Source organism: Betta splendens, chromosome 1, assembly GCF_900634795.4.
Source record: "Betta splendens chromosome 1, fBetSpl5.4, whole genome shotgun sequence".
Lineage (NCBI taxonomy): Eukaryota > Metazoa > Chordata > Actinopteri > Anabantiformes > Osphronemidae > Betta > Betta splendens.
In genome coordinates, this window is record NC_040881.3 from 16,450,922 (window position 1) to 16,477,917 (window position 26,996).

At 42.3% G+C, this 26,996-nt stretch overlaps 2 protein-coding genes and 1 long non-coding RNA gene across 7 annotated transcripts; 2 read left to right on the plus strand and 1 right to left on the minus strand.

Moving 5' to 3' along the window:
• Positions 1–12,828: 12,828 nt before the first annotated feature.
• LOC114856155 (uncharacterized) lies at positions 12,829–16,036 on the minus strand. 3 transcript variants are annotated; one of them, XR_008695150.1, is made up of 4 exons: positions 15,733–16,036; positions 14,002–14,851; positions 13,679–13,794; positions 12,829–13,458 (listed from the first exon to the last, which is right to left on the minus strand). It is a non-coding gene; the product is annotated as an uncharacterized LOC114856155 (long non-coding RNA). The 3 variants fall into 3 exon arrangements; XR_008695151.1 differs by having other exon boundaries at positions 13,961–14,851; XR_008695149.1 differs by lacking the exon at positions 14,002–14,851.
• On the plus strand, positions 15,403–18,322 carry LOC114858378 (tubulin beta-4B chain-like). Its single transcript, XM_029155544.3, has 5 exons — positions 15,403–15,656; positions 16,426–16,534; positions 16,617–16,727; positions 16,849–17,093; positions 17,177–18,322. Exons 1-5 carry the CDS (start codon positions 15,600–15,602, stop codon positions 17,987–17,989), a joined length of 1,335 nt encoding a protein of 444 aa, XP_029011377.1. The 5' UTR covers positions 15,403–15,599; the 3' UTR covers positions 17,990–18,322.
• A 535-nt stretch (positions 18,323–18,857) lies between these two features.
• Positions 18,858–26,047, plus strand: dennd1c (DENN domain containing 1C). Of its 3 annotated transcripts, none has more exons than XM_029158058.3 (23): positions 18,858–19,039; positions 19,467–19,531; positions 20,109–20,152; positions 20,243–20,292; positions 20,390–20,509; positions 20,612–20,681; positions 20,763–20,843; positions 20,923–20,982; positions 21,641–21,694; positions 21,787–21,897; positions 22,018–22,118; positions 22,194–22,239; positions 22,338–22,439; positions 22,625–22,750; positions 22,997–23,098; positions 23,209–23,299; positions 23,385–23,425; positions 23,509–23,559; positions 23,663–23,710; positions 23,842–23,949; positions 24,148–24,221; positions 24,434–24,653; positions 24,718–26,047. In XM_029158058.3, exons 1-23 carry the CDS (start codon positions 19,023–19,025, stop codon positions 25,648–25,650), a joined length of 2,715 nt encoding a protein of 904 aa, XP_029013891.1. In that variant the 5' UTR covers positions 18,858–19,022; the 3' UTR covers positions 25,651–26,047. The 3 variants fall into 3 exon arrangements, with proteins under 3 accessions (XP_029013891.1, XP_055365216.1, XP_029013900.1); XM_055509241.1 differs by having other exon boundaries at positions 20,932–20,982; XM_029158067.3 differs by lacking the exon at positions 20,923–20,982.
• Positions 26,048–26,996: the final 949 nt, after the last annotated feature.

The window sequence follows — 26,996 nt, forward strand, 5'->3', positions numbered from 1 at the left end:
TTTCACACTGTAGCTGGTCTGAAAACCCAATGATGCTACTGTATGAGACAAGAATGTGCAGTGCTGCATGTGTGAGCATGCATTTGTACCAATAAAAGAAATCTCATCTGTTCAAGACACTAGGAGAACAGACCTGCGAGTAAACAGCCCTCATGTTATTATAGGGACTGTTGGACAAACCACTGGCGCTGATTCATGTCTCACATGGGCCGTTTGATGCTGCAGGTCTACAGGGAGGGTTGTGGGAAATACATCATATGTACAGAGGGTCAGTGAATTCCTCTTGCCTACATCCTCTATAAAGTCCCCCTAAGGATCACTCTGCTACGACCATCTGTGACTGGTAGATTCACAGACTCAGCAGTGACCTGAAATATGGGACAAACCAACAGCCAAGACAGAAATATGGAAAAAGATCTATTCCAGGCATGCTGACAATTTCCACTGCTTATTTTTCCACTGTATATATATTATTTATTATTATTATTATTATTTATTATTTTATTTTCTCCTATCTAAAGAAATCTGAAAATAGAGGTGTAAGCAGGCTTTGAAAGGAGATGAAGCCAATCCTGATTACTCGCAGTCGTCTTCAAGCAAAGGTCAGTATAATTACTAAATGAATTATTAATACATTATTGAATATATATTGCTTGGAAAGGACAATATTTAAAGGTAAAGCCAGCTTCCCTCAGTGGTTGCCTGACATTTCATAACTAAAATTTGGTTAAAGAACAGATTCATCATCACCTGTTCCTTCCTCTGTGTGTGTGTGTGTGTGTGTGTGTGTGTGTGTGTGTGTGTGTGTGTGTGTGTGTGTGTGTTGTTTGTTGAGTAAGACAAAAAGGGGCGAGCTCTGCTAGAAAAACACACCATCATAATGAAACTGCAGGATTTCATTCAGCAAAATAAATATGCTTGTGCAAATGTACAGTAAAGGTTAAAATGTCCACTACTTCACTTTTAAAGGTCTAGGTCTTAGTAAGGGCTGAGTATGAACAAAAAGCTTGTAAACTCTGGCTGCACAGCTGAATTTGCGTGTTTATTTGCACTTTCCCATCGTCTGTGTTTTCTTAAGTGTGAAGGTCCCTGAAGAGCGACCACACATAACTTTCAGTGTGGCTCTTGAATCCTGGTCCGGCCACAGACAGCTGATGAGTGATGGCTCATTAAGTTTAAATATATTACATGTACAGTAACAGTGGCAGGAGCGACTGAGATGGATGCCGACTTCCTCCACCCTTGGCTCGGCTTCTATAACTGCTAATGTCTCATCGGCTCATCTGTCACAAAGGGCAGTAAGTGGTGCAGCGGCACCACTTGCCAGAATCAGCACTTCTCCTTGACCTCCAGTTAACTACTGTATCAACTCAAACACTGATGCTCAAACAGATGAGCTGCACCTTATTCTTACCTTCCATATGCTCTTGAGTACAGAATGAGATTTGAAGATGTGAGCGTGGACATCCAGTCCTAGAGCTGAATAAGGTTTAAAGTTTGACGGACAGCACCACGAGAACAGGTTCAATACAGAAACTCTTGATCGTGATAATTTATACTTAAAAGGCCACACGGTGCTGGCGCAGCAACATTGTACATTATACAGTAGTTCAAATGTCCAATGAGTGATGCAAAATAGTTGCTGAATGATGAAAGTGCCATCCATCCGTCCATCTTCTAGAGTGACACAAAGAAGCAGGAGACAGCCTCACTGGCCAAGAGTAGTGGTGCACATACTGTATATTCCTACAGTATGCGTGTGTGTGCATCTGTGTGTTTTTTAGATGTGGCTGCTTTCATTATAGCATGTTGCTACATGTAGGTAGAGTATTTTTTTTCCTTTGAAATGCAAAGCAATGTATAGTATGACGGAATCTGAATCACAAAGAATAGAAGACGAAGCTGAAATTCCCCCGGCGGCTCGTCGAGAGCATCAAAGCTGCTGGGCCTTCTGACCGTACCCAGTTGTATTAAGGAGAAACTATTAGGACGAATCACATCAGGGATAATGAAGCATAATATGAGAGGCGACTCATGCATGCATTTTCTCCCAAAACTCCCTCTCAAACAATGATAAAGCTTTGTTTAAAAAATAAAAAAATTGTAAAACGATGTATCAGCATCATCTGTCATACAAAATTTTATGTACAGCAATAAAAAACAAGGTCCTCCTTATGAAGACAGCTCCTGGGTAACATTTCACATCTGTTCCCATTTGTTACGCTAAATATATTTTCTTCACAGATATGAGACCAATCATATCAATTTTATTATCTCTTATGAGGAGAAATATTTAAGCACAGTAAAAAAGATTAGAATTTCCGAAATGCTGAACTGGTCGAATAAAAAAATGAAAGAGTGTGACTTGTGCGTGCGTGTAGTTTGTTTGTTTGTATGACTGAAAGCGTTGTGTCTGCGTGTCTGCACACCTGCACAAACAACAGCGTCTTAATCCATGTCCAGGTAGCAAATGAATAATAAGCAACTACACCTGTGCTTACAATTATGATGCATCAAAGCAGAAGCTTTATTATAATAATGACTGAGGGGATCGAGTGCATCGCTGTGTGTTTGGCGTGTGCGTAGTATGTGAGTGTGGGAGGAAAAACAGCGAGGCTCATAGCAGTAATTAATCACAGTCTCAGTGATACGCTGTGTAAAGTGTCCATGTGTCTGCGCTGTAAAAGCTTCCATCATCTTCCTGTTATTCTCTGATGTCCCCAAGGCTCGTCACCAGTGCAGCAGCTCTATTTAATGCAGTTGGTGCTTTCAGCTACATAGAGGAGAGCGAAAAAATAGAAACGCTGTTCAGCTGTTCATTATCATCATTCATTATCAATTCAAATCATCTACATTCCCAGTGTGTGTGACGACATTTGGAAAAATTCTGCAGAATCTGGGCGTAAAAGCAAAACATACACATACATCAAATGAAACGGCTTGGTTTCTTGGTTTTTTACTTGGCCTAAAGTAAACAGCAAGCTACTGCTCCTCCTGTGGAAAACAGCAGCTTTTTGCTCAGCTACTATGTTTCCTTTTGCTTCCTCCTCTCGTCGTCTTAGTTCCACTCTGCTCATATTAATTGTAGCTTTTGTTTCATAGAGTGTAATGTAATCGTGTAATGCAATTTCTCCTTTTGTTCTTTCTATTGCTGCATCTTCTTTCTGTGGTTCATTACAAAGCAACAAGGACTTTATTAAAGGTCACCTTTTAATCTAACAACTTGCAGTGTGTAGTTTACAGGACACAATGTGTGGAGTCTTTACTCTGTCATTCTGGGACCTGGATGTCATCAGCTATTAATTGCTTTTACTACCACTATATACTGTACTATACTACACATTGTCACATATGTTTGTATTCACTGCACTAACACATCAGTTGTGTTAGTGTGGGTTCCTAAACACATTGTTATTCACCTACTGTTCACCATGTACACACACACGCACGTACGTACACACACATACACGCAGTTCTCTCTCTTTTTGTTCTCTCTGAAAGCGTCTTGCTGTGCAGACAGTGGAAAATTGAGGACTGAATTTTGATAATGAAGCCTCATGCCCACTTTTTGTGTGACTAAAAATTCAGGGATAAAGCTGTGAATTTATGAAGTCAACGTGAGAAGGCTGGTTAACGCACAGATGTGCATTAGCAGCCTAGCCTCCACAGGAAGTTCAATGATGAAGGTCCTATTACATGCTGCAGTTCAAACCTGGAGTTGTGTAGTTTCCATAGTCACCAAAAAGACTTAGCTTTAGAATTTTGATAAAATTTGTCAATATCTTTATTCTAACATTTTGTGATTAAAATAAAAAAATGTTTGATGCTCTCAACAAAAAGAACAATATTGTTTAGACACGTGACGTTAACTAAACCTAAATTTTCAATGCTCTGAAAAGTATTCAAGGACACAAATGACTTTATTGCTTATTCAGTAAGTGTAAGTAAGTGTGAAATTCGTCCTACCGGTGGGGTGGGATGACTTTGAGAGCCAGCCTCCATCAGGAGCTGATCGTTCCTCTTTGATCAGTACTTTGACTAAAGCTCATGAACCCAGATGTAAAGCTTTTAGATGTTCACAGCAAGCAGAGCACAACAGTTTGGAGCCCAGTAGATTTAAATCGTAGAGATATTATCAAACATAATCTTTACCTGTATAACTGCTTTTTAGTTAGTTAGCTATAGTTTACTGTAAGTGTTTTATATTAGTCTTAGCTTCAGGCCTTTACTTCTACGGTAAGTCTAGTGTACAGAGCAGTATAAATCTAGAAGGTCATCAACTATAGGAAAAAAAGTCATACTGTTTCATTAGGTCGTTTCTGTTTTAAAGCTTCATCATCCTGTTACTGCACAAACTCAAGTTTTGAACTAAACACATTTTATTTATTGTTTCTCCGTAGCAGCTGTGATGAAAACACTTGACAACTTGATCTAATTCTTTGGATGATTGAGTTCAGACAACCTCCACTTGACGCAAGAGCACAATCAAAGCTATGTGGCTGTGGCCAGAAGCAGAAGCTCCATGTGTTTTCTAAAGCGGTTTCATGAAGAAAACTTCACAAAGATGTAGTAATTCATTACAGCAGCAAACACATTGTATTATAAATATTTTGTTATTTTGTTGTGAAATTAATAGACCTTAGATCGATAAATGCAAAGAAATGAAGACTATGAAGAAAAAAGGTCAGCATGAAGCAACCAACTAAAATCTTGGTTATTTAGTCAATTTAGTATTAAAGTTCATTTATCTGTTGATATCTAAGACAGTACAAAAATGAATATGTAGTATGATTTAATAAATCCCATGAGATGATGCTTAAACAACTTGGTTCAATTTGGTGGTTCTGTGAGTAACCATGTTTCATGCTGCAGGCTACTGATCACCCACTGAATAATTAATTTGCATGAAATAATGGGAAAATGAGCTTTAGCTTTGGAACTTAGAAATCTGTGTGTCTCTGCCCTTCACACAGACTGTATATTATGGGCAAGACCACCTCACTGTGCCTGGCCTCATATTTCTGTCAGTGACAGGTCCTGAGATTGTTTGAAAACACAGAGACTAAAAAAGAAAGACGGAAAGAAGAGAAGGAGTCAAAACTAGCGAGGCGATGCCTGAATAAATACAACTGCTGCCTTAAGACACATTTCATGATCATTAATTAATTTCAACTGGTTGCTATGGGCCTGTTTATGTGATGTGATTATGATAAATGCATATTTGTGCCTGTGGGTCGTACCTCAGCGTTGATGCCAGTGTGAACGTCACTCTACTTTTCATGAAGCTCTGCTCAAAGCATCTTTCTATAGCAACACAAGCACTGCATCCCAAAGCACACGCACAGAAGAGTTTGAGTGTGTGTGATGCTTGAGCTTGCATTGCTGTGTCTCGCTCAAGAGATGTGAGCACCAGAGGACGACTCAGAGAAATGGACAATATTTACCTTAATGATATCAGTAGCAGCAAACGTAGTGTTTCATTAAACCAAACAAATGAGCAGTAACTGTTTAAGTACTTATCCCTCATAATGTACAGTAAGAGGGGTGAGCCTCAGATTAAGAGGGGCTTCGCATGGCACAAACAACTTCTCCAATAGGAAACAGGTGGTGAGCAGATAAAGAAAACCAATTAAGGTAATGAAGGCAGCACATTGACTGACTGCTTGGTTCCATTGGTCTGTAAACTGTAGGATTGATTCTGCGGGGCGACGTTTTATTAGTTCCTTTGAAATGCTCGGCTCCTTCTGCAAAGCAACGATATGGGTTTATTCATTTGTTCTTAGAAGGGAACAATGATGAATGAAACTTAGCAAGAACTGAAAGAAAGCTGGGTGCAGTCTGGCATTGATGCTTTTCACAATATTGGTGAACACTTTTTTTTTGCTAAAATAACACTGCAGCATTCATACAACATCAAATGATGTTTTAGTTGATTCACACACAATCGCATCACAAAGGAAATTATGTATTACAGTAATATCTGAAGAAGAAAGCATCTACTGTAAAGTGCCTGAAAAGCAAGTGGGAAACTTTTTAAATTACAAACATTACAGGACGTTGTTGCCATGGTTATGATGACTAAGACAAGAAAGGATGAATGAATACACATATGCACTTTGCTGCAATGCTGCCTTTATTATGCCGTTATTACAGTTAAATAATACAGTGTGCTGTTGAAACATTATTGCTTCGTTTGTATTAAGTTGATTAAGGCATTGTTACGAGCAGCCCAGTGGATAAAACAGAATCTCCAAGAATCATCAAATCAAAAATGGTTATGACATTTCCACTTGGTGAACTGAACTGCAAAAGTGGCAACACTAAAACCCATAGTGTTTAAATGTGAAACAAAGTCACCATCACTGCATGAAATATTAACCAGGAATTAAATAATGCAATTGATTGAGTTGCTCTAATTGATACAAATCACTACACTGCCTACATACATGCATATAATTACATATAATGCAAGACTCCTCGCTGAGAAACTAGGCCAGCTTAACTTACTGTAGACCAACCAGAATCCCACACAGGGAAACATCTAAACTAACTAATTAACTAGGCCAGCTCAATCTGAATAACAATAATAGAATAGCAAACTAAAAGTCACTGCTAAACAGGAACATGAATCTAAGCACACAGATGGAGGAAACAAAAGGCACACAGAACCAAGTCAGGCTTAGTTGTCACAAAAAAGGTACATGCTGTGTTTCTACTCCTTGCTGGGTAGAGTGATGCATGAATGGAGCTATTGGAGAAGGGGCAATAGCACATCAGCAACAGCAGTTGCAGTTTTGTTTTGTGTTTTACATTTTGCAACCACTGTACAAGTCTGTATGTTGGTTTACATGTATGTTCTGTAATATTTACAATATTTCAGTTTTCAGCCACATTTTGACAAAATGAATGTCAGGGTTCAATAAATCAAAGCATTTCTTCATCTGGACCAATTTCTTTGCATAAATTTGGAATAAACTACAAAGACAACAAACAACAGGCTCCAATGACAATAAATGAAGCACTGATTTACACTGAGATCAGTGCTTTGTATTTTGCTGTCCACTGTGTAATGATGAATTAACTGTGTTTATACAGTAAACCTGTTTGCAAGTTTGATAGCAAAAATTACTTTTGCTGAATATTCAAATGTTTTGACACAGTTAGAGCCTTTTGCATTATATTATTTATACTTGAAAATGTACATCTTTTTTTTAAATATTATATATATATATATATATTTGAATTAGCCCTGCTAGTGATGCTTCCTGATCTATAAACTACCACAGCATAATGTCTAAATGGGATCAAACCTTCATCTTTTGGGACAGGTCATCATTTCACTTAAGCACACAAGCTTAAGTCAGCTTTTCTTTTTTTTAAAGTAATCTCTTTTATTGTTTTGGTTTCATGCCATGTAATTTAGATTTCATGTCAGATATTGAAATTGAGGTGTCCTGTGATGGACTGGCGACCTGTCCAGGGTGAACCCCGCCTCTTGCTCAAACCACAGCTGGGATCAGCTCCAGCTCCCCCTGACACTTGCGAGGACAAGCGATGTAGATGATGAGTGGTGGAGCCAAGGTGACGGTGACAGATGAGGCCAATCTTTTTTATCCGTCTGTTTTCTTGACAGACAAGTGCAGTTGTTAAACATATGCAGTTGAGGGTAAATAAATCCATATGCCGGCCTCACAAACCCACAGCCAAACATTCTCTTTTACATATCTGCCTTTATGTTTTATTGAATAGCACCAATGGCCAGGAGCCAAAACTTTTTCCCCTGTTCTTCTCAAATCCTTCTGATGTAACTAATTAGAGACGTCTACAGGCTTTTACTACGGTAAATGATGTATCACTTAACATCAATTCACCTTCAAGAGCAATTAAGATTTACTGTGAATGTATCTATTCAAGATAAATACTTGCCAGTGCAATAAAACAGTCTTGTCAATGTCTGTTCATTATATAGTATGTTGCCCTGCACAGTAAATTAGCTTTTATCCCTGTGCTCTGCCACACGTTTACATCCTTTTTTCTTCAGCGTGTGTGTGTGTGTGTGCATGTGTGTGAGTCCTTCCAAAGTGCTGAGTATCGACGTCTATGCTACTGTAGGTTTTGCCGACATGCTGAATAGTTTTACTGCTGTTCTTAATGAGTGAATGTACCTGCCAGCTCGTGCATACTGTGACAAACCACGGCTCCTGTGTTCACCTTGGTGCAACATATTTAATTAACCCTAAAATCTATGAGCAGGAAAATCACCCAAACAAGCACGTGTGCAACATTTAAATCAAGCCCACTAAGAGGAAACGGGTGCAGTGGTGGGTGGGCGTGTGGAGGATGGACAGATGCAGAGTAGGAGATGCAGCCAGAGTGGTCACAGCGAGTTTGTGGGAGATTATAGGGAGTAATACAAATGTGAACCCTGTAGAAGCGTCTTACCTGAGTTCATGGCGAAAAGAATGACAGTAAGCTGCACACAGTATATTCTTCCAAAACAAGCTGTTGAAAATCGCAGCAGAATATTCCAACATCTTCATTATATTATAATAGTTTCCCAAGGTTGGGGATGACTCATACCAGTGATGTGCAGTGAGGCTCATGGCTGTCTCCTCTAAAGTCAGGTTTTAAAATTATGAGAAAAAGATAATCTTTTTCATTAGTCTATTGGAATACATGACTATTGGCCATGTTTCATATTTTATCAGATTTTCTCTCTCACCTACATATTTGGTCTGAAGACTTTTACTTTTATAGCAGCAAGAGACAATGGAAGGAACAATTTGATCTGTACCCTCTATGTGATCTTCACTGTTCATACCCATTCTAGACAAAAGTACTTTTTTTAACATTTTTACCATCAATGAAGGCGTTTTAATTTTTTTATTAGTTTTATAGGTTTGCTCCTCGTTAGGAGACAAAAAGAAAAAGAAAGAGGAAAAGAAGAATGATTAACTCAAGGTCAAAATGTTCCCTGTCAAGTACTTTTGCTTGAGTTTTACTTAATGTCATCCAGTTGTTTTTATGAAAACCCATTCGTGGTGATTCCCCGGGTTAACCTTTGTAGAACCAGGATGACAGCAGCGCCCCCTGCAGGATGCTACAGAGAACTGCTCTGCTTCGCCTCGAATTTTCAGAAAAAGCCAAAAAAGTGATTATGCCACACACATCTGTAAATACATTAGGCAGGTTGTAGAAAGTCATGGACTAGAACAAGTCTATCAGTATGCTGCGAACATTATATTGGTAACAAGCTGTAAAACAGAAACGGGAAAGTGCTACGTACAGACAGATACTTTAATGATTCTGTTGGGAAAGTTTTGTCCTCTGCATTTGAGCCACCTCCTAAATGGGGGAGCAGTGGGCTGTCACACATGGGGGCTGCCAGGGAGCTAGTGTTAAATGTCTTGCTAGAGATCAACATATAGCAATACATTTTGTGACAGCTGAATATGAAGAGGTGAGGCTCAGCTTCTCGCTGCCGCACCTTGGGTTTTCATCCATATTAGATCAGCAAATGTGCGAATTAGCGATTTTTACTTAAAAGTTAAGAATTTCTTAAACCACATGTGTGTGGAAAACACCGTGCCAACAAAGACAGTGAGGTGCTTTCCAACAATAAGCCCTGGGTCAGTCCTTAGCTGAAAGCTCTTCTAAATAAAAAGAAGAGGGCCTTTCTCTCAGGGGACAAGGAAGAACTGCACAGAGTGCAGAGGGACCTTCAATATAAAATCAGGAGGTGCCAGAACAGCTACAGGAAGAAGCTGGAGCATCGCCTGGAAGAAGAACCACGTCCGTGATGTGTGAAGAGGACTGAAAAACATTTCAGCCATGGGAAGGTTGGAAATGGTCGCCAGGCCACGGGTGACTAAGCCTGGGCAAATGAGTTAAATCAGTTCTTCAACAGATTGGACTCTGCCCAGCCTCCAGTCTCCATCCATACGGCTCCCTCTTCACACGTCTACAATCCAGGCGACAACAAGGGGACCCCCTCATCAACCCACAGCTCCAGACCAGCAACCACACACACCCCTCTGCCTCACTCTGAACCAGGTCAAGAGGGAGTTAAAGAGAACAAAGGCCAGGAAGCCCCAGGCCCTGATAAAATCAGCTGCAGGGTCCTCGGGGAGTGTGCAGACCAACTCAGCGAGGTGATCCTCTCCATATTCCATATGTGGTCTGGTGTGAAAATAACCACCTAAACCTTAACACTAGCAAAACAAAAGAGCTCGTCAGGACTTCAGAAGGTCCCCTCCACCACACACATCGGTGAACACCCAGGGCATTGAGAATGTGGACCTGGTTTCAGCTCGACAATAAACTGGACTGGTCTAACAACCAGCCCTGTACAAGAAAGGTCAGAGTCACCTTCACCTGCTGAGGAGACTGAGGTCCTTTGGTGTGGGAGAGCTGCTAAGGATTTTTTATGACAGGAGGAGAGACAGGAAGAGACTGAACTAACTGGATAAAACTTTCCTGGGTTGCACACTGGAGTCCATGGAGGAGGTGGCGCACAGGATGTTGGTAAACTAACATCCATCATGGAGAACCCCTCCACCCCCTGCACCACTGTAGAGGCTCTGAGCAGCTCCTTCAGCACCAGACTGTTACACTCTCAGTGCAGGAAGCAGCGCTACCGCAGGTCATTCCTCTCCACAGCCTTAAGACTCTTAAGACAATACAGTACTACAGTGACACACAATTGTCACGACCTTCTGTTTCCCTTTCTGTTCTGTTCTGCTTTACTGGTATTGTTGTTGTTTACTGCTGTTTTTCTTGCACTATTATTACTGTTGCTTTCTTCTAGCACAATTTTCTTACTGTTGGTCTTTATTTTTCTGTTACTCTTTTACTTGTATTACTGATGTTTTTCTTGCACTATTATTACCGTTATTTCCTTTTGCACAACTTTTCTACTGCTGGTGTTTACTTTATTATTTTATTTTTGTCATGCTGCTGTAAACACAGAAATTTCCCCATTGTGGGAATGATAAAGTTGTATCCTATCCTATAATCAACAAGTCGCGTAGTGTGTCCTGGTAGCTCGTTGTAACCAGGGAACCATCTTAACCACCAGGCAGGAAAACGAAAGTCCAGGGTTTTGTATGTCCGCCTGCAGAACTGTGTGCAGAACTGTGTTACAACTGTACCAGAGCAGGTACAGTTGTAACAATGTTACTCTGAAGGGGGAACATCTTAAACAACTCAAATGTTACACAAGTAAAATGGATAACATCATAAAGGGCTGAAAGAAAAAGGTTATGACCATAAAAAGTCATAGTATAGTAAATAAATCTAAGCCATAACACAGTGGGCTCTTGTGTAACAGACCAACATTTTCGTTCGTTTAATGGCAAGCAAAATCCAAGGTACAGGCAAGCGTCAAAGCACATGTAAGACACAGGCTACGACACAGACAGGGAACAGGCAGGTGGATAGTCAAAGGCAGGCTTTAGGTCAAAACACACTTCAGGCATGGCGACGGAACAACAAGGGCTTGACAAAAACAAGATCAGGAACACGGGCGGGGTCTAAGCACAAATCTGCATACAAGGAATACAACGCTGAAAAGTGGTGAAGTTACACAACAATCTGGCAACTACTGTAGAACAGGTGAGTGGTGGAGACTAAATACAAGACTAATTAGTGATGATTAACAGCTGGTGATGTCACATGGCAACAGGAAAGCGGAAACAAAAAAGCACAGAGCTAAACCGGAAATGGTGACAAAGGCAGTTCATGAGTCTGTGACAGTGGACTATGTAAACCATACTAAAAAAACACAAATCAATACAACAATGTTAGGTGAAAAATGTGCACAGGCTTACATATCATATTCATATTATTGTAATTTTCTGTGACTGCCAAAACATGTCACACATCACTGACTCTAGCAGCTTCACAAATAGAACCAAAATACAGCAAATCCTATACACCATGCATGCATTTTTTACTATACATGTTTTAAGTCAGTCTCAGCTGCCCCTGGTTGAAGACTCGTCAGCAGCCTGTCCAGGTTCATGGTACAGTAACTTAATGTATTATACAAATACAATACAAAAAGGGAAACCTACCTTTTCCCTTTTTGCTTTATCAGCTGAACAGAAAAAGAAATGTGCTGCCCCTCTGAGGCTTTAACGTGGTAATACACATTTCTGGCATAAAAATCAGTAAAGGGCCTCTAATAACCACTACATCCATCACAATCATACCATCAACCATCATAACTACAGCTACAAACTTTACAGAGGAGCAGATTACTATGGAGCTAAATCAGGCCCATACTGTATGTCTCAACTGAAGTCTGACTGTTAATTTCTACCTGTGACATAAACATTCAAATTGAGACATTATCCATGACTATTTAAAATTTCCACCGTTCCCCATAATGTGATTGTGACTAAACAGATATTTTACCTTAATCTGGGAGTAAACTACAACATTATTCTTTACCGGAACTAAAACACACAATGGATTTGGAACTCGATCTGCGCCGAAAACACAGCACCTCATGTTTGTTCACAGTCACAAAGGCAAGCTTCGCATCCCTTCCCCCTACACCATAGAGGCAACTAGACATGCATTGCAAGTATCTAGCCTAGAGAAGTTTTGTCAGCTGGTGCTAGGAACTTCTATGGTGAAGAATCCAAGTTGTCATCCCATCTTCACTGGTCTTGTGGATCAGGGCAGTGTTGCCTGAGGGACAAGGCACCCATGTTGGACTTAGTGAAATAACTAAATTACGGTTTTCATTGCAATACCTAAATAGAAGCTGAAATATTATAAAGCATTTGTCTTTTTTCCCCTTAAAAAAGTGAAAACAATAGCAATAGTCAAAGCCAACTTTATTGTCAACCAATGCACCAGCACTATAATGCTGGATAAGTTACCTTTACAGTTTAATGTGCAGGTGAAGTTGCCTGATAGATTAATAAAAGGAAGTGGGATAAACAGACCACAGGGTAGGATTCATAGTTATGTTGAAAGCATAGTTTCTGGAGCAGAAAAGGTACAGTCTTGGGCAGTTGGCTGGGGAGATGTGAGGATCTTTGTTGTGCTCCCCACAATTTGGAAGAAATTTTGATCGGAAGCAGTGCAGCAGCTATACAGATAGAAGATGCAGCTGTTTTCCTTGACACCACTCTAGAAGGTATAGAGAATGGAATAGCAGATTAATGAAATGTCCAATATTTCCTATGTATCTCACAACCTTCACAAATGTAAACAATATATAGGTAGTTAGATCAGTTTTAATGGTGTTTGGAGAACACTCTTTCAACTTAGCTTTTATAGTGCTGGTCTGTTAAATCTTGGCATGACATTAATGACCTCCTTTCTGTCAGGTTGCTCAAATTCAGAGGGCCGGTGGGACAGGGATGTTCACAAGGTCCTCCATATAACGACCTGGGTCCAGCAGGACTTTATTGAAGATGGTCTCCATCACATTTTTCACATAATCTGCACCATAACACGAGAATTACAAATTACCCGACAAAAGACTAAAATTATCAAATAAGTTGACCAACTGCATACAGAGTGAATATATAGACAATAATATAGATCAGATTATGAATACTTCTACTACAACTACTGAAAGGTGAAATCCAAAATCTCTGTCAAATACTGTAAAACTGCCTATTGGCCAACACATGATCTTACTGCTGTTAAATGTACATACCTTTGCTCCTGAGGTGAGCAACAACTCTTCTACAAGGTAGCCGTGTGTCCACAGCCTGCAGTGGTGTCAGTTTGAGAAGCAACCTCCTTGCCTTTCGGCAGCTGGGATGCGTCAGCCTGTATAAAAAAACAATGTCATATTTACAGCTAGCTGACGAGATAAGCTAGCTAATGCTAGCGGCTAACGCTGCGCTAACAACACACTAGCGGCTAACATGGCGCTAGCAGCTAAAATGTGAGCTGAGGTGAACGACCTCAGAACCATATATCACACGATTCGAACCAGACAAATGCTGGAGAGGCGTGGACTCATCACAGCAGCACCTTGCAACACTGTCGCTCTCTGTCCCTGAGTAGTAGTGAGTGAGTAACTGCAACACGTTGTTACAGGCAAATTTCGGTGAAGCAGAATTGAGCAGAATTGAACCTGAAAAAGAGCTGAACCTGAAAAAAACACAACTGTAACTGAAAAAAAAGTTTTAAATGCGAAAATTTAAGACTTGAAATCGAAAACATAAAAACTAAATCTCAAAATATATTTGAATTGAAAATCTTTGCATTTCAAGCTTTCAGTTTCAAATTGTTTTATTTCGCTTTCAAGACATATACAGTAGGCCCAATTTAGCTCCATAGTCGTAACCAGTAGTTAGTTTAGTAGTAGTAGTTTTATTATACAAGTGAAATATTGTAGGTTGTCATTTTCTAATCTATATTTAACACATATTTAAACCATCATTTAGATTTTAGACAATAAAAACACACAGACATAAGGGCAGATGTTTAGTCACAACTCGTCATATCCTCACAATAGAAGAATGTTCGGTAGTTAGCGTTCATTACTGCTCTAGTTACACTTCACTGTTGTCTTGCTGAGGTGATGTTACACAAACTCTATCCATGGATTCTAAATTTCCTAAATGCAAAAGGATACAGGACTTTTGTTTTCGTGCCTCAAACTCTTCACCCTTCACCGCTAAACTTCACTAATCCTGCTCTGGCTACATTATTGTATAGTTACAGGCTCATGTATATGGATGAAGCTGCTATTCAGCTTCAGCCATATACAGTGCTGTTCTGTGTTTTCTGAACCATAGTTGCTGGAAGCTGAGCTTGGGATACGTCATCCCATCTGTTTCCTTCTCTCTTCCAGGGTCTGTTTCCAAACTTCCTGTCTCTACAGGCAACGACACAAACAAAATAATTAGCGGCTTCCAAAGAATGACGTAACTTGGCTGGATTGTAAATTCAAACTACTCCTCAAAGTTTCTTGTTTTTCTGTAAATTTAGAATCTGGACATATAGACAGAGTGAAACAATACCCTGCAAACACCACTTGCAAAATATGCAAACTCCAAATAAAAAAACACTACTAAACTATAAGATAACTTATGATGTAGACACATGTTCAGCTTGTTCACATCATTGTAGGTTTGCGCATGTCGCCGGTGAATGTATCTAAATTCAGCAGTCATACTTAATTAATATGCAGGAACTGACTAATAACGCGTATCCCTGTTTTCAGGAACAGCGTCAGACTTTAGGCTGAAAGTTAATCCGCCTGCTTGCTTCTATTCCGTAAACTATGTCAATCCCACATCCGAGCATCCGACTGCTCTGCTCGGGTTCTCCAGCCGAACGAACCAGCGCGGACAGGCCAATTTTCCGGCTGTGCCCGGTTCAGGTTGCCATGGAGATGACGTCATGCTGCAGTACAGGGACGATCGGCGCAGCCGCAGACGTGGGGAGACGGCGAGACAGCTTAGAGCGTAGCCACTGCTCCTCCGCCATTCAGCCCAACTGCCACCCGAGTCGGACCGGACAGGAGCGATTTACCAGCAGAACCGGAGCCCGTCTTCGCCCTCGTCACCTTCCTCTGCATCAGCAGCAGCTATCCGCCACACTCCCCACACCGCAGCGACAACATGCGTGAGATAGTGCACCTTCAGGCCGGCCAGTGCGGGAACCAGATTGGAGCGAAGGTAGAGTAGGAGACGGGCGAACGCGCCGCTCCCCGTGTGTCAACCTGACAACAGGCGTCTGTGCCTCTGAATTTACCTTTATTCCTGCCGTTGCCGCCGTGTTGGCTGATAAAGAGGCCACGCTGGCCACAGGAAACGGTAAATAGGTCAACGTAGCGGAATGGAGCGAGTTGTGTAAGGCAGAATACAATAGCATCCTTGAGGATGGGCGGTGGCGAGCGGAGACATTCCCGCTGTGGCGCTACACGGAAGCACGCGCAGCCGAGCCGCGAACCGGGGAACGCCGGTAGCGTCTCGTTTGTTTGTGCTCGTGGACGCAGTTTCAGGGGACGTTTGACCGGAAGTGAATGAATTAACCGAGAGAAGTGTGTGTGAATTTGTTGATGTGGGGGGGGGGGGGGGGGGGGTGTGGCCCAGGCGAAGATACTGGAACACAACGCACGTTACAGCCTGCGTCCGTGCACGTCTGTGCGCAGGCAGACAGTCAGTGCACTGTCTAAAGACCTCAGGCTGATTGCAAATGGAAGCTGTTTAACACTGTGCATATATTAGTCTGCGGTTTCAAAAGTCACTTGATTTGAAAAATGAAATGAAAATCACAGTGATGCAAGTTACAGTGACAAAATAGCAGATCTTCACATTTGAGGAAGTGACATCAGGATGTTTGTATTAAGCGTGATAATAAGATAAAAAAATAAAATTAGACTGTTATTCTCTGTGTAATTTTATATAGAATCTTTTTTTTCACTGTGCTCCACCTAATCTTTAGTTCTGGGAGGTGATCAGCGATGAGCATGGCATTGACCCAACAGGAACCTACCATGGAGACAGCGACCTGCAGCTGGACAGAATCAATGTTTACTATAACGAGGCTTCAGGTGAGGAGGGAACGTAGCTGCACACGTGCGTTAGTGCTGTTTTTTTTACACATAAATTTTGACACAAGCATTTGTTTACCAGGTGGAAAGTATGTGCCTAGGGCCATCCTAGTGGATCTGGAGCCAGGCACTATGGACTCTGTCCGATCCGGCCCATTCGGACAGATCTTTAGACCTGACAACTTTGTCTTTGGTAAATATCATCAAACATGTTTGTTCTATACAAGGCACTTGATATATTGATGAGTGTAGCATTTAATGACATTTTAAAAGCAAAATAGTAGTACTGTAATTACTGTACACTGTCTTTTCAGGCCAGAGTGGAGCAGGCAACAACTGGGCCAAGGGCCACTACACAGAGGGAGCTGAGCTGGTGGACTCAGTCCTGGATGTAGTGAGGAAAGAGGCAGAGAGCTGCGATTGCCTGCAGGGCTTCCAGCTCACACACTCTCTGGGTGGTGGAACTGGCTCTGGCATGGGAACACTCCTCATCAGCAAGATTCGTGAAGAGTACCCAGATCGTATCATGAACACTTTCAGTGTGGTGCCCTCTCCTAAGGTACAGTCGTCATGTCCACTGTTCCACTGGTATTGTTTTTTCTCAGGCTTAATTAGCTGAGCTTAAGTTTCCTCTGTCGGCAGGTGTCCGACACAGTGGTGGAGCCCTACAACGCCACCCTGTCTGTCCACCAGCTGGTTGAGAACACAGACGAGACCTACTGCATCGACAACGAAGCCCTGTATGACATCTGCTTCCGCACGCTCAAACTCACCACGCCCACTTACGGAGACCTCAACCACCTTGTCTCTGCCACCATGAGTGGGGTAACCACTTGCCTGCGTTTTCCCGGCCAGCTAAACGCTGACCTTCGCAAGCTGGCTGTTAACATGGTGCCGTTCCCCCGTCTGCACTTCTTCATGCCCGGTTTTGCCCCCCTCACCAGCAGGGGCAGCCAGCAGTACAGAGCCCTGTCAGTGCCCGAACTCACTCAGCAAATGTTTGACGCCAAGAACATGATGGCGGCCTGCGACCCGCGCCACGGCCGCTACCTTACTGTGGCCGCTGTGTTCCGAGGGCGCATGTCCATGAAGGAGGTGGACGAGCAAATGTTGAATGTGCAGAATAAGAACAGCAGCTACTTCGTTGAGTGGATCCCCAACAATGTGAAGACGGCCGTGTGCGACATTCCTCCTCGTGGCCTCAAAATGGCTGCAACCTTCATCGGCAACAGCACAGCCATCCAGGAGCTCTTCAAGCGTATCTCTGAGCAGTTCACTGCTATGTTCCGCCGCAAGGCCTTCCTCCACTGGTACACTGGGGAAGGCATGGATGAAATGGAGTTCACTGAGGCAGAGAGCAACATGAACGACTTGGTGTCTGAGTACCAGCAGTATCAAGATGCCACCGCTGAAGAGGGAGAGTTTGAGGAGGAGGGAGAGGAGGAGGTGGCCTAAGGCTGAAATCCCTTTCTTTCTGTCCAACCATCCATCCACTTTCTACCTACTCTGATCTCGGCTGTCTCATGCCTCTGCCTCTCCTCCTTTTTTCTGTTCACACACTCCTTAATTTCACCCAGAGTAGGATTCACAGCACTAAACTGACTCACATGTCAATGTTCATGTTCTGTAGCGGTAGCTAACACAAGTGTGCTTGTGGTATTTTGTCAGTAGCTTTATGTTAATGGTCAAACATTTCCATACCCAAGTGTTCAGTATAACTGTTTAACAAATGAAGATTTGAACTTGTGTCTAATTTGGCATTGGTTAAATAAAGTTGTTGGCAAAGTATCTGTATGTGTTGGGCGTTTTCTTGGGTGGTGCATTTGTAGTCTTATAATTTTACACAAACATTGAGTTCATTGCATTTTTGGATTTTGGATATTATTAATTACCCTAAACGCCACAAGGGGGCAGTATGTAGTGTTATTTATATTACTCTCCAGGATGTAGAAACGCTGTTTCCTATTTTTAAATGTGAAAGCTTCAATATATCATAATAAAAGTTCATTTGTTTAAAACTTGGACATCATGTTTCTCCAGGTGGCTCTTTGTACTGTATACACTCAAGTATGTTATAAATACATGTATCACCCTCTGAGAAATCTATTACCTCTTTCTTATTGTAGAGCAATTGAACATGAAGGAAACAAGCCAATATCCATTGCAAATTTCAGTGAATTAATATATATGTTTAAGTATTAAAAACAGACAAAGGACATGCAAAGGCAAGTTGAGGGTGGATTTAGTGTTGCTGGAGGTTAGAGAGGTTGTCTAATGGAAGACGTCATAAAGGCATTGACACATTGTGACAGATCAGGAAGTGTTCTGTCACTCCGGCACAGAGTGCAGAGCTACTGCTGCTACGGTTGCCTGCTTTCATTTCAATGCAAGTTCCAATAACATGAGAGGAATGAGCGCTGTCTAGCACACCTGTCGAAGATCGATGTCCTCTGGCACAAACACATGGACACAGGCCCACTGAGACGTCATGGGCTCCAGACTGAAGTAAGTCATTTTTCTTCGTCTTCCATCATCACCATCATCATCTGTGCCTGTCAGTCTGTTCTTGTGGTTTTATTACTTCCTCTTGCAACTGCACAGAATGTTTCCTGAGGCAGCTCTGTTGCCCTGTATGAGCTGTCATACACTTCACGGTGCACTTGTTTAGAGAAAGTTAAACATTTGTATGACCAATATTTGTGTTGTTTAACATTAACACACCAAAGTCTTTTGGTAGATTTAACAGCCTCCCTGTAACTCACGCCGGTGTTGCATTTTGTAATATAGCTAATATAACGTATAGCTGAGATCAAAATGGTTTAGTTTTTGGAGAAAGTTTTTGTACCGTGTTGATCAGGTTCAGTGGAATGTCTCAGCATGTCCATGTTTATGTACGATGTGGCATCAGTGTTGGGATTTTCTTTCATGGCAGACAAAACCCTGAGCGAACCTTCTACTGGTTCTTTGAAGCAACTTGCCCTGTAGCCAGAGACAAAGGTGAGGCCTCTGTCTTAATTTCCAGCAGTGCAGTAACTTGTATTTCACCTTATGGGATATTACACTGTAAAGGTGTCTGTTTGGCTCCACAATGCAATGAAGCAGTAAAGTTAACATCATGACATTATTATACGTTATTATCATTCTTCCTCCTCGTTCTTCCTCCCCGTGCCTCTGTTGACCTTCTTCCTGTCAGCTCCCCACATGACACACTACACTACACTAATGGCAAACAAGCACCTAAACTCACTCTGAGCATGAAAAACAATCCCAAAGTGGTAAAATCTAAAACTCCAGATACACAGTAAAGGTGTTTCTGCTGAGACGAGAGTCGCTCATACTTCCTGTCATGTGAACAAACCACACAGCCTGTCTAGTCACACTTAAACTAGACCGGACCATCGTTTGGTGATACAGTGACAGACTGAGCAGCAGCTTTAGGGCTTTAACACCTTAAACGCTTTAGCTGCACTAACAACATACAATGAACACTGTGTCATCACAACAATCAAACTGCTTTTGTTTTATTTTGTTGATTAAGGATTCACTCAATATAGTTTGCATTTCAATGTTCTAGATCCAGATGTAGTGTTTCAGTTTCCGGAGGACTTCGGTGATGAGGTAACCAGCTTACTTTTAGCTGCAGTAGTGGTACTACTGCAAACTCTTAGATGATCGCTCCTTTTCTGTCCTTTTGCACAAACTTTCCAGGAGTCTCGTCTAACACTGCCCAGGTTCTGCTTCCCATATGATGTACAAAGGTCAGCAGGATTTCACCAGGATGTACAGTATGTTTTATAAAAACCCAACAAAGAATGACTGTTTTCACCCCTCTACCTGTCGCCTTCATCGGTCCAGACTAATGGAAGGAGTGGCCGTGCAGCACTTTACTTTTGTCCTGACTGACCTTGAGGGATGTCAGCGCTTCGGCTTCTGTCGTCTCACTAAGAACACGCACACGTGCCTCTGCATTCTCAGGTACATGCGCAGGGATGCTTGTGAATATGTGAGGGGATAAGTGCAAACTGAAGCAGGTCTTTGTTGCTATGATGAAAAGTCTTTCATTGGTTCTAATTACAGTTATCTTCCATGGTTTGAAGTGTTTTACAAACTTCTCAACAACTTGGCCGATTACCTCACAAAAGGACAGGTGAGATTCTGTAGCTTGCATTTATTCCTCTTGTTCCTCTATTAGTTTCATTAACACAATGACCTGTTGTCTTCTCAACAGACCAATGAGATGAAAACCCTGCTGTCTGCGCTCTACAAGCAGTCCGTTCCACCAGCATCTGGATCAGTCACTCTGCAGATGGTAAATCTTCTAGTAGGCACTGAGAGGCAGGAGTCAGAGGTGTCCTTGTCAGTGTTGGTGAGTTGTGTTTTTTTCTGAGGGAGAGCAGCTATTGGTCAGGGTGTCCCATCCTGCTGGACACCCAGAGGGGCAACAGAGGGTGAGTCCAGCCAAGCAGGAACAAACTAACCCCCGCTGGACCAGCTGCCTGTGCTTGATATCTAAACCCGACTAAAACCTTGTGACTCCTATCGCGGTTTTCACTAACGCTTGACCCTCATCTTGACCATTTCAGCAGTTACTGTAACTCAGTGTATGCACAGTGCGTTGCAAGTCAGTGTGACTTACAGCAACCTTGCTTAGATTTGATATTGATGGAGTTTGATTCCAAAATAAAAAACTCTGCTTTAAGAACATTTCTATGATGACAATCATAGAACTCAACATTCTTCATCATCATCATCATCATTCATCATTCAACCTATAATTTGTACATTTCCGGTTCTGACTGCTTCAGGACAGTAATAATTCTAATAGCACGTGTAGATCAGGTTTCCAGTTCTATTAATTAATTTACTGGGGTGAGTAAAAGCACAAAGGTTGTGTATTCACAAATACACTGATAGGTAGCAGGTTATTAACAGTCTTGCCATTGACTGACAGCGCTGTTCAGTGAATAGAGAATTTTGGAATGACACTCTAAGCTGTAACACCAATGCACACATATCTGAATGGAGTTGGGTCCTAATCCAGCTAACCCATGAGCATTACTACCACAGTCTGCTCAGGCTAAGCTGTGTTTCACTTGTTTTGACCAGGTTCCATACTTCATTGCTCCAGACCCCAGAAGTCTCCCTTCCATCCCAGAAAATGTGAGTTACAATTATACGAAACGTACCGAAACGTCACGTCACATGCAGACCACCCACTTGGCCCATTCACACTGGTGCGTGTGTCTGAACAGAGGAACCTGACGGAGCTGATCGTGGCAGTGGACGTGGGGAACTTGCTGCAGCTCTACGCCAGCATGCTGTTTGAGAGACGCATCCTCATCTTTGCCAGTAAACTCAGCAGTGTGAGACGTGCTTTGCTCTTCTGGCGTTTTAACAGTGTTACATTGATTTCTAGAAATAGCTTCATGGCAAACCACACAGGCGTGTTTGTGTAACTGACCTCCATTTTGTGCTGGGTACAGTTGACAGCTTGTGTGCACGCACTCAGCGCTGTGTTATACCCCATGTACTGGCAGCACATCTTCATACCTGTGCTGCCTCCCCACCTGCTGGACTACTGCTGGTAAGAAGCCTGTCTAGTCAGCCAGCATACTGATACGACCGCGCTGCCATGACATTCACACTGTTTTATGTGCAGTGCCCCGATGCCGTACCTAATAGGGGTCCATACCAGTCTATCTGAGGTGAGCAGCTAAGTAGAACTTCAGTACCAGTACTAACAAATGCATGGGGTTAGTCTCCCGGCGCTGACCCCTGGCCAAACCGTGTCTCTCCCTGACAGAGGGTGAGGAGCCGTGGGCTGGAGGAAGTTGTCATTCTGAATGTGGATACAAACACACTGGAAACCCCCTTCGATGACCTTAAGAGAATACCTTCTGATGTGGTAGGAAATGCTCTGTATGTATGTGTTTGAGTGCTTGGTACCTTGGTACTGTCCTAACATAGAAACAGAAAAGTACCAGTCGTAAATGAGGAAATGAAGCTAATTACCATATTAACAATAATTAAACCCTTTAATGGAAAGGCACTGCTGTCAGTTTGTGTTAATAGACATGTACACGTTCACAGATGTCTGAACTGAAGGTGTGTTTGAAGCGCCAGGCCGTGTCTCCTGGCTCCGGTGTCTCGCGGGCCTTCCTCAAAGCTCAGGCTCTGCTGTTTGGAGGCTACAAGGACGCGCTGCAGGGTCAAAAGGTCAGTGACCCATAGTTTGGTTTATTGTTTGTTTTACACGCTGAAGGCTTAAAGCGCCGCTTAAAGCGCCGCTTGAGAAAAAAACATGCACATATGCAGAGGGGGAGAAGGGGGCAAAATTACTAGTGTACCGAAGCATGCATAATAAAATGCAGCATTGGTTCCAGTTTTAAATACTTATACTTAAAAATACATTCCTGATCTTATAAGCATTTAAAGACCTGATCTTTCGTTCTTTCTTTGCAGGAGGGGGAAATATCATTTAGCGAGGAGCTATTTCTAAACCACAAGTCTCCCAGTATGAGGCACTTCCTACAGAGCGCCATTCATTTACAATTCTTTAAACAGGTACCTGCCAAGAGGCGTCGTTTTCTGCCATCTGCTGGACAAACGAATAATTTCATATCGGCCTTGTGAAGCAGTACTGCTATAAATAAAGCAAATGTCTGTGTGTGTAGTTCATTGATGGCCGGTTGGATATTATGAACAAAGGGAAGAAACCAGATGACCTCTTTGAAGAGGAGATCCTAAACTTTGAAACCACAGCAGGTGTGACTGCATTTGTGTGTGTCCTGCACATTTTGCATTATTTGTTGATCTCTCATTATTTCTCTCTTTATTTGTCTACCTACAGCTAGAGGCAAATCTTATCAGCAGTTAGTTGGTAATTTAAAGGTGTGTTGCTTTAATCTGTATTCAAACACTTTTCCATCTTGCTGAAATGCACAGCACTCATGCATTTTTGTTTAATATTGCAGAAAGGGGGCGGGGCTCTCATCTTCAACATGAAATCCAAGGCGAACATAAAGGTGAGTTCAGACTTAACCTGTGTCCCGAGAGGACGGCAACTTGACTCCATCTGCATTCCCTGAACAAACAGTTGTTTACTCAGATTTGTTTAATCTCTCCCAGGCCAAAAGTCTTGCAAAGACTGGTTTGAAAAATCTGCTGATCCCCAAGGTGGGTTTGTGTTTATGTGGGTCCATATAAATTCTGCTGGAGTTTTGGTTTTAACGCTTCCTACCTTATTTGTGTGCATGCGTGCGTGCGTGCGTGCGTGCGTGCGTGCGTGCGTGCGTGTCGTCATGCAGGCTCACAGTGAGGAACACAAGCTTCATAGAGGAGGATCGGTGTCACACCGCCGTGCCCAGTCCGACTGCCTGCAGAACCGCCTGCCAATCATGCAGCACTTTGGGATGGTGAGATCCTGCCTAAACCATTCTGCATGTCATTTCTCTGTGTCAAATGTAATCCAAATTCAAATTGACATATTACTGTATCGGTATCATAACCTCAACAGTTCTATCTTCTTCAGCTTCACTTTCTTTTTGCTGCATGTCCGTCACTTCATTTTGTCTCACCCAAACATTTATTATGTTTTGTTTGCCTCATGTCAGTCACGCCCCCGGCGCCCTCTTCACAAAAACAGCGCTTCTAGAAACAAGGACAACAGTGATACAGGAGATGATGGGTGAGAAAATGTATTATTATATTTATAGATAATAGAAAGTATTAATCAGCAACTCTGATTGATTCTATATCATTTAAATCTGCCTGCAAATTGTAGCTTATTGGCTCAAGTGTAAGTAACACTAAACAAGTCTACATAAAAAAATGGATCTCTTTATATATTTAGCTATCAAGTTTATTCTTATATCTTATTCCTTGTGTGTCTGCTATCAGAGCTGTGTCTGAGCCTGCCACGGAGCCCGACTCTGACTTCCAGAAGGATGAAGAAGAAGAAGACGAAGAAGAGCCAGGGCTTTGTGACCCAGAAGAGATGGATCTGCTTGGGGAAATCTTTGATACCCTTAGTTCCCGGAGCTCCCAAGACCGTGGCCTGTTGTACAGCACACGCAGCCTTGATCTGTTTGGACCAGACAGCCACGATTTTATTGCAAAGGTAAAAAAGAACTAACACACACGCAAAATGAACTATAAATACTAATACTGGTTGTGTTTTCCAGCGCGGCCCACGTAACCCCAACCAGGACAGCCTGTCCCTGTCCATCAACGACAGCGGCAGCCTGCACAGCTGGAATCTGGAGACCACAGAGGAGCTGTCAGACCTGGAGGAGGACTTTGATGGTCTGTGTCTAGACAACAGTTTACCAGAGGAGGAGGGGACAGAGAGTCTGGTGGCAGTGTGTGAAATGACTGAACAAGAAGAGGGACAGAGGGAGCACAGAGGAAATCAGGAAGAAGTGGAAATAGAAAGACATGAGATCCAGGCACAAGAAACAGATGAGCGAAACTTTACGGAAATTAAGTCAGAGGAAGAAGAAGAGTATGAAGATAAGGAACAGAGAAGAGGTTCTTTAGAGGAACAAGTGGCAGAAATTGAGATGCAAGAGGCCGGGTTGGAAGAAATGAAGGAAAATGATAAAAATCAGATCGAGGAGGCAGCTAAAGATGAAGAATTAGAAATAAATGAAATGCATAAAGAGTTAACAGGAGCAGAAGAGGAAAAAGACAACAACATGGTGCCTGAAAACATATCGCACTCAGAGGAGCATGAGCAGGAGGACACACCCAGTCCAGAAAGCACAGATACTCCTGAGGTTGCTGCTGACACGGAACCTTCAGCAGAAAAAAAGAGTGAAGAACTCATAAAGATTAAGGAACAGAATGTGAGACAAACCCCCACTCCCCCTAAGGTGCGATCTGCTGTAGCATTTTTGCAGTCTCAGGGGTCCCTTCAAGGCTTCCAGGTGAATTCAAGGACCAGGGCAGTGGTTGAGCCTGGGAAACCTTGCAACACGCAGTGGAGCTGGGGGAACACACCAACTCACTCATCACAGGCCTTAAATATAGCAGAGGAGAACAATCACTCAGATGTGCAGGAGGAAAACCGTCCTCCTGTCAAAGTGTCAGAACTGAAGAAGAAATTCGAAGCCTAAAGACGATGCTCACTTACTCCCAAACGCATGAAAAAAAGAGGAGAAGCATGTCAGCGTTAGCTCCAGGTCCTCTAATAGGGAACATGTAGGCTGCTTGATGTCATTACTGGCTTCTGTTGCATATTATACAGACTTGAAAGAAGACTTTAATAACTAAAAGACTAATTTGGTCCTGTAGAAAAATGATACAATATGTGTGTGACAGCTAATTCCTTCTTAGTTAGGTTTGTCGGTATCTGACTATATGGAAAACCGAAACTCACCAAACAGTACCTGTCCTGGGAAGCACAAACTGACTTTGTCTTAACACAGCAAATATTTAAAGACTGGTGAGTCATGAATTGCACTTAACATTGAGTCAACTAGGGAGCGTAGCTAAATAAATACTGATACCGCAGCAGTGGGGGATGATGAACGTTTTTCATCTGAGTTATGGGACACTTGTAATTAAACAGAAACATTGTGTCTTCTGCTTCAGCAACCTTAACAAAAACTGACAAAGTTACATAATTAATACAGATTTGGTAACTCTTCGGAGTCTCAATAAATAACTTTAATAACCTAAACCTTTTGACCACTTCAAACTATTTCAATTAAGTTTAATGCTCCAAGAAAAACAAACAAACAAACAAAGGAATACTTGGCACATTTATTACTGTTTTTTTTAGGCTTTCTATGAAATTTTAATTCACAGCTTGGCAGAAAAGTGCATCATTGTCATCAGTGTTTAGTAAAGATCCTTCATCAAAATAATGAAAAATATAATATATATATACACACACAACTTTACAGGACACAATACAGTAAATAAAATAGCATATGTACAAATACGGGCTTATTCATTATATGGTAGAGTAAAGCCTTGTAAAGATACAGTGGAGGAATGATCACCGTTATTCGCCATGTTGGGCGTCCTCATTTTAGTGACACAGCTGAGAAAGTTGACTGGTCAGTCCATTTATCGATGCAGCACAGTGCTGAGCGTTCCTGGCTATTCCACATCCAGAAGAGCAGCAGCACTGACCGATCCAAAGGTTCGTACAGCGTGGGGAGCGAAGGCACGCATGGCTATTTTAATTCATATGAGGCGCTCCGCCTTGGGCAGCGGTAAAGGCAGTCCTGGTTTCTCACATCCCGTTGTCCGGGTCTGCTTCCTCTCCTCTGCGCTGGGTCTGTACGTCCCCTCCATCCGTCTTTTCTTCCTGATGACACACAGCAGCAGCAGCAGAGTCAAGCTGACCAGGGACAACACTGTGGAGATGAAGGCTGGCATTGTTACGCTGTGCGAATGCCAGGATCTCTAAAGGTCACAAACACCTGTAGAGGGACCGACAAACAGCAGCCTG

Excerpts from the sequence above, each read along its gene's own strand:
- dennd1c (XM_029158058.3), top strand. Across the intron at positions 20,682-20,762 it reads ATTACCTCACAAAAGGACAG|ACCAATGAGATGAAAACCCT; the intron begins GTGAGATTCTGT and ends TCTTCTCAACAG. Across the intron at positions 23,711-23,841 it reads AAAATCTGCTGATCCCCAAG|GCTCACAGTGAGGAACACAA; the intron begins GTGGGTTTGTGT and ends GTCGTCATGCAG.
- LOC114858378 (XM_029155544.3), top strand. The coding sequence starts at position 15,600 with ATGCGTGAGATAGTGCACCTTCAGGCCGGCCAGTGCGGGAACCAGATT. Across the intron at positions 15,657-16,425 it reads GGAACCAGATTGGAGCGAAG|TTCTGGGAGGTGATCAGCGA; the intron begins GTAGAGTAGGAG and ends CCTAATCTTTAG. Across the intron at positions 17,094-17,176 it reads GTGTGGTGCCCTCTCCTAAG|GTGTCCGACACAGTGGTGGA; the intron begins GTACAGTCGTCA and ends CTCTGTCGGCAG.